Source organism: Henckelia pumila, unplaced genomic scaffold, assembly GCF_033568475.1.
Source record: "Henckelia pumila isolate YLH828 unplaced genomic scaffold, ASM3356847v2 CTG_461:::fragment_3, whole genome shotgun sequence".
Taxonomy (NCBI): Eukaryota; Viridiplantae; Streptophyta; class Magnoliopsida; order Lamiales; family Gesneriaceae; genus Henckelia; species Henckelia pumila.
The window spans coordinates 15,147,362-15,154,109 of NW_027331831.1; the positions used below are offsets into that span (position 1 = coordinate 15,147,362).

At 34.7% G+C, this 6,748-nt stretch overlaps 1 protein-coding gene across 1 annotated transcript; it reads right to left on the reverse strand.

Annotated features, from left to right (window-relative positions):
- Positions 1–2,006: 2,006 nt before the first annotated feature.
- Positions 2,007–6,534, reverse strand: LOC140871353 (protein NRT1/ PTR FAMILY 8.3-like). Its single transcript, XM_073273823.1, has 5 exons — positions 6,382–6,534; positions 4,901–5,006; positions 4,610–4,827; positions 3,536–4,092; positions 2,007–3,011 (listed from the first exon to the last, which is right to left on the reverse strand). The coding sequence occupies exons 1-5, from the start codon at positions 6,421–6,423 to the stop codon at positions 2,189–2,191; spliced, it is 1,746 nt and encodes a 581-aa protein (XP_073129924.1). The 5' UTR covers positions 6,424–6,534; the 3' UTR covers positions 2,007–2,188.
- Positions 6,535–6,748: the final 214 nt, after the last annotated feature.

The window sequence follows — 6,748 nt, forward strand, 5'->3', positions numbered from 1 at the left end:
TAAAATATGAAGTTTGTATAAAATTTGTTTTTCCAATGATTTTTCCTAATCTGTGTGAAAAAAAAAATAAAACTATATAATCGAAACGGATGAAGTATATATATATATATATATATATATATATATATATATATACCATGAGACTAAGATCAAACTTTAATCAAATCCACTCAGCTCACTATAGTTTACTTTATTAGCATGGTTGCATGTTACTATTTCAATTAATGGGTTTATCCATTGCATATCGAACAAATAATTACCGTGGATTCTTAGGATATTTAAAAAATGAGTAAGCTAACTTGCGAGATGACATTGCTGATTTTTCCACAATCTATCACATATCTGCATGATATGAATTTTAATAGGTATAAAATCAAAAATTTCAATACTATACTTTTAAAAAAAAAAAAATTCAATACTAAATTGGTGCATAAATTCAATCACATGATGATAAGGATTTTGATATACATAAAATTAATTTTTTTTATGGCCATAAAATTAAATTTTTGAGTCCATCCTAACACGGGAATTTTATATTCTACACACAGTATGTGGATGGAACAAGATTTTGTTCTTTCTTTCTTCGTAATTAGGTAACGTATATCGTCAAAATTAGATTTTATCCGTCTCTTTTTCATTTGGAAATTTTAATTTTTTTTCATCGAAAATTCCTGAAATCATAATGCTATATATATGTGCATGCGACCGTCAATTTTACAAAAATTGAAGGGGAAAAATAAAAAATAACGAACCAACATTGAAATTTTACAACACGAGAATACCAGAATGACAAGTAGAGTACAACATCAAAATTAAAATTTCCATTTTTACATATTCCATATTATATATAAAAATAAATAAAAATTTAACGTTTGCGCCACCGAATGAATATTTGTGGACAGAAGAAAGGATGAGGAAGGTGCAAGCGCAGAGCTTACAGGCTGAGCCCACGCCCCATATTCTGTCCACATGCGGCGGGGTAATTCTTGGGCTCCACCCAACTTTTATATTAAATATAAATAAATAAATAAATATAATTATTATATATTTTATTAATAATAATAATAATAATAATAATAATAATAATAATAATAATAATATAATGAATTAGTCCCATCTCCCCTCTCTTTAAACCTACGTCAGCTCCTCATCCATGCCTGTCACTTTTAATTAGGAGAATTTTATATTTTAAATCCATATTTCTTAATTCGTTAGTTATAGGGTATATAATTAATTAATCGAACCAACTATCATATTTTAATTATATGGAATTTCATTATTTGCCTTGGCGTATTTGTCCACACATGTTTATCCAAACACCTTTTAATAAAAAATTTCCGTTTATTAATACACTACTCAACTTTTACTGGCATATTTTGTGACATGTTGTCCATTAATACTAACCATGTGGTTAATTAAAAAAAAAAATACTAACCATGTGGGAAAATTGTTTTATTTCAAAGTTACATTGTCAATCATATTGTACCATATATATATATATATATATATATATATATATATATAGAGTTCTTTTATGGTGCCCAACTCATATGCCCAACTCCATGCCCACCATGTACAATATGTGAGTTGACCAACACAATTGATGAGTTGACTTATCACATATTGTACATGGTGGGCATGAAGTTGGGCATATAGAGTTGGGCACCATAAAAGAACTCTATATATATATATATATATATATATATATATATATATATATATAAACCAAAATATAATTAATATAATGTAAATTAAAAAAAATAAAAAAAATAATTAATACATTATTTGATTTGATGGATAGATTATAGTTTATTTGATTTAATTGATGTAAAATTATTAATTAATAAATAGATAAATAATATGACAAAAATAAGGCGAAATTGATTGGGATAAGTTATATATAAATTAATAATGCATCAAACCAAACAATGCCTATTGTTGGAGAATTAATCTTGAAATCATAATTTTGCCAAATAAAGGACCAAACATTCTGCACATAATGCATCTAAGATTAAACTTTGAACCAATTGCTTTAAAATTTTCAAATAGTGGAAGACCATTTCCTACATAGTCCAAGAGTCGATCAGTATACTTTATAAAGAAGATATATATACAAACAATAATCTGGTTCCCGAGTACCGTGCAGTTCCCAGCACAGCCTGCCTTGTGATGCATACATCGTTTCATCTCATGTCGCCTTCTTCGATTTATAATTTTTGAAGCAGAAGACATAGATCACCAAGTTAAGTAGGCTGAGTCCAGCCAGGAGCCAAAAGAAATAATCAAGATGACCCTTGTTCAGATTATCCGGAATCCACCCGATGTTCCCTCCTCGGGTTGTTAAGGATGTGACAACGGTCAGAATAAAAGAGCTCAAGTAATTGCCTAAGGAAGTAGTGAGGAGTGAAAAGGCGCTGCACAAACTGCGCATGGCATCTGGAGATTGGTCATAGAAGAACTCCAGTTGGCCAATGAATGTAAAAACTTCAGCAGCCCCTAATAGAAAATATTGAGGCACTTGCCAGAAGATGCTTATTGGTACCGGAACAGCCTCATCCACCAACCCGAGTGATTTGGCTAGGTCCAGTCTCCAAATTTCCACGATAGCAGCAGCAGACATGCAGAAGACTGAAAGAAAAAGACCAATGCCCATTCTTTGCAACTCTGAGAATCCTCTTTCTTTTCCAGTGAGTTTTCGAGCAACTGGTACAAGAATTCTGTCATAGACTGGGACCCAGAATATTACACTAATGACATCAAAAGTTGACAGAGAAGCTGCGGGAATCTTGAAGGAACCTATGGAAGTGTCCATCATTGCACCTTGCTCAACAAACATGGTAGACATTTGAGCATAAACGGCAGAGAAGACTATTCCGGTAGCCCAGATGGGGAACATCCGTATCAAGATCTTAAATTCTTCAACCTGTGTTACAGTGCAAAGCTTCCAAGGGTTGGAAAAATCTCTGGATTTGCTATCGTCTTCAACAATGAGAGCCGCTTTATCAAGACATCTAGGGGAGGAATAAAGCAGACATCAGAAAGGTAATTTGGAATTCATACGCAAATAAAAGGGTGTCCATTAAAGTATAACATTCAATTTTCTGATTTGTTATTTTAAATATCAGGACATACTATTTTTGTTAGTCAGACTACACAAAAGTGATGGCTTAGTGCCTGATCATTCTGGCTACATGACACAATTTAATCAAGCAAGATGAAAAGTACCGATACAAGTTATAGGTCTACTGAGGATGCAAAGGTATGGCGGCATAAATCCAAACAAAGAGATAGTCAATATGTAAAATAATTCAGGAAACAAACTTTGACATTTCATTTTGCCTTAAAATTGACATTATGTCACTGCAATATAAGTAATCAGTAGTATCATCTTCGAACAGATGAGCAAAACCAAACAGCAGTTACTTCTATCGGAATTGGAACAATAAATACCCAAACCAAATAAAGTTCGAACCATGACACGAAAAGTAACAAAAGGGAGAGGCGGAAGAAAGACGTAATTGCAAGAGAACTTTACTGCAATTCATCAGTGTGGAGCAGCTTTCGACTTCCTTCAATTGCTGAGCTTTTATCTGGTGTTTCATATAGAAGGCTACTATCACTTGGCACATCAAGATTCCATTTGCGGCAAGATGCAACCAAAACCTGACACATTCTAGTAATAGGGCTTCCTCCTGGCTTCTGAAACCTATAGAGATAGGTGCCCATAAAGAAACTTACTATCGCAAAACCCATAAATGCCGCAGGAATTCCAAAACCAAGACCCCATCCGGCATTATCTTGAACCCATACGATCAAACTGCTTGATACCAAGGCACCAATATTGATGGAAAAATAAAACCAATTGAAAAAGGAACCCTTTTTAATTCTCTCAACAGAATCAGTGTCATCAAATTGATCAGCCCCGAAGGATGAAACACATGGTTTGATCCCTCCTGTTCCAAGTGCTATAAGATACAGCCCAAAGAAAAATATTGCATATTGAGCAGGTGTAGCAGAAGGGCAGATATTGTCAACACATTCAGGAGGCATAAAAGCAGGAACAGTTGCGGAGAGGGTCAATGTACACATCCCCTACATTAATTTAGAGAGTAAACTGAGGAATGTAACATGTACCATTGAACTGAAAAAATTGACAAGATGCAACGTGCTCAAAGATTCTAAAATCTAAATTACCTTGCAAGTGCTAAAGTTGGAGAACAAGGTGCGTGGAAGTAAATAAGCTTTTTAAACATGAACAACGAGAATAGAAAATTCAGAAAACCAAAGTAAATCAGGATACTAGAAGATTGCTATATCTGATGCTGTCAGATTTCTCGTTTCTAACTTTCTAGTGATAAAGGGTGCACCAGGAGACTAAAATTTTTTGCTGCACGCTCGTTTCAGTGTTCCTCTCTCCAAAGAAAAAACTAAATTGAGTTTATTCATGTCTAACATCAAACTCAAATGACAGATGATGAAAAACTATAGACCAGAAGGCGAAAGATGAGAAGCTATGTTAACACACCTCAAATGAAAGAATGCAGCCCGATGTGCACTACCTAATCTCTATACAGCCAAAAGAGAGAAGAAAATTGACGGTATTACTTACAATAAAGTAAATAGTGGAGAAGACAGCAATTGTCCAATATCTTCCCCAGAATGCATCAGCCAGGACTGCCCCAATAAGGGGGGTGAGATAGCAAGTGCCTTGCCATGTTGTCACATTTCTAGCAGCTGACACGTTCCCTTGGTGTAACTTTTTCGCGAGATAACTAACAAGATTAGTAGCAATACCATAGTAAGCCAAACGCTCGCAACATTCGGTCCCTGTCATCAATAAAAAATGTAAGAGAATTGATTGAAAGAACCAAAAAGAAGGCGCAAATTATACCATGAATACCTAGAATAAAAGGACATGCTTTCCAGTTGCCAGTGTTGCTCTTGAGTACAGGGTTCCCCTTAACGTCAACGGAACCATCACCGGTATATGGTTGGCTGTTTTCATTCTAGATCACCATTACAAAACGAAATCTAGTGACGTTTAGTCCGCGGGTAAACTATTCAATGCTGGAAACTGATTGTATAGAAGAAAATAATTTATGAATTGGAAAAAGAATGATGACATCAACAAAATCAGCAACCGTTACATGCCTGTTACATAAGGCAGCGGCCGTGTAAAGAATCAGGTATCCTCCTTACTTGTGTCACTTGGCACACCGAGGATGACCATTGATTTAGTTGGAATGAATGAAATGGACATGTTTTAATACTCAAACAAGAGGGCGTAATAATATCTGTAATGTTATCCAACACATCCCATCAAGAATAAACATATGTTAACTTCTCCATTGCATCTCTCATTTTTTATGTTTCTTTTGCAAGATTATTCTCAACCAAAATTCAATAATTACTTTAACTGGTATTATTATAGGTGTGGGTCTTAGGTAAACAAGAGAAAACATCGATACAATTATATCTACTACACCCAATCACAGTCTCCCACAGGTCATATATAAATTTGAACTTTCTTCAGGTGTAATGGTCGCATGTTAAGATTTGTTAGAACAAGACCATTGATTGATAAAGGATGCTGAATCCAGAACATTTTTACTGCAACAAATGATGCAACTCAATAAGATGAGCCTACTCAATCTACAGCCAACTGCCAAGTGAACATGAACATTGATGTCCACGTGTAGCCGTGTAGGCTTTAACTAGCTCAAGCAATTGAGCAGTTTGATGCTTGGGCAATAGCACAGTCTCTGAAGCAAGTTCCCAGAAGATTGTGAATTCTATGAATTACCAGTCCAGGAAAAACTAAACTCAAAAAATTACTGGGGCGGAAGATCGCCCAAACTAGATTTCCATACACAATCAAACAATTTTCCTGAGATATCTGACTTAAATTTTGTGCAAGAAACAAACTTTGTTCATAGTTCTCCTTGACTTGTGTTGTACGCAAATATTTCTGATTTTCCAATGACAAAGTTGAACATTAAGCCGAAAATGAAAAGGGTTTCCAGCAAAGAAGATAAAATCTAGGATCCAAGCAAATACCCTCCCAGAAAAAGAGATAAATTAACGTTCTTCCATCACCAAATTAACCCAAAAAACCATAATCTTCCGATCCAAACAAACTACCCGTTTTAAGCTTGAATGCATGATCAACCGTCGTTCTCCCTAAAATCTCAACCTACACTAAAACAAATCCGATACTCATGGATCATTCTATCCAAGAAATCCATCCTCAATCAGCGCCGCATCCCTTGAATCCGAACATCAATTGACGCAAAAAATAAAAGGCCACAGCAAAACATCAACCACAATTGAAGGAAATAAAACAATTTCACCCAGAAAAAAGAAAAAGAAAAAAGAAGACACCTGCACTAATCCCTCCTCAAGGAGCAATCTCTCTTCCTCCATAATGCGTAGTTGAAGCTAAATTTCTCAGAGTTTGCTTGATGGAGAAAAAGAGAAGGCGTGGAATTCTGTGTAGTTGTTCCCACCGTTACGGCATGTGAACCAGAAGTCTATATTATATATATTTATTTCATTGAAGAATGTGCCATAAGCGTCACACCACTTATCCCATACATTAATCATAATTTATTATCTCCAAATTCGAATGTTAAAAGCAGTGAAAAAAAAAATTCGAATGTTAAAAGTTCGATTTTAAAGGAAAGGTTAAATTAGAGTACCACGAATTGAGGTGAGTTAGGTACATCGGGTAGAGTTTAATTTATTTTAT

Excerpts from the sequence above, each read along its gene's own strand:
- LOC140871353 (XM_073273823.1), bottom strand. The coding sequence starts at position 6,423 with ATGGAGGAAGAGAGATTGCTCCTTGAGGAGGGATTAGTGCAG. Across the intron at positions 4,093-4,609 it reads TCTCCACTATTTACTTTATT|GGGATGTGTACATTGACCCT; the intron begins GTAAGTAATACC and ends AAATTAATGTAG. Across the intron at positions 3,012-3,535 it reads CTCCACACTGATGAATTGCA|ATGTCTTGATAAAGCGGCTC; the intron begins GTAAAGTTCTCT and ends TTCCTCCCCTAG.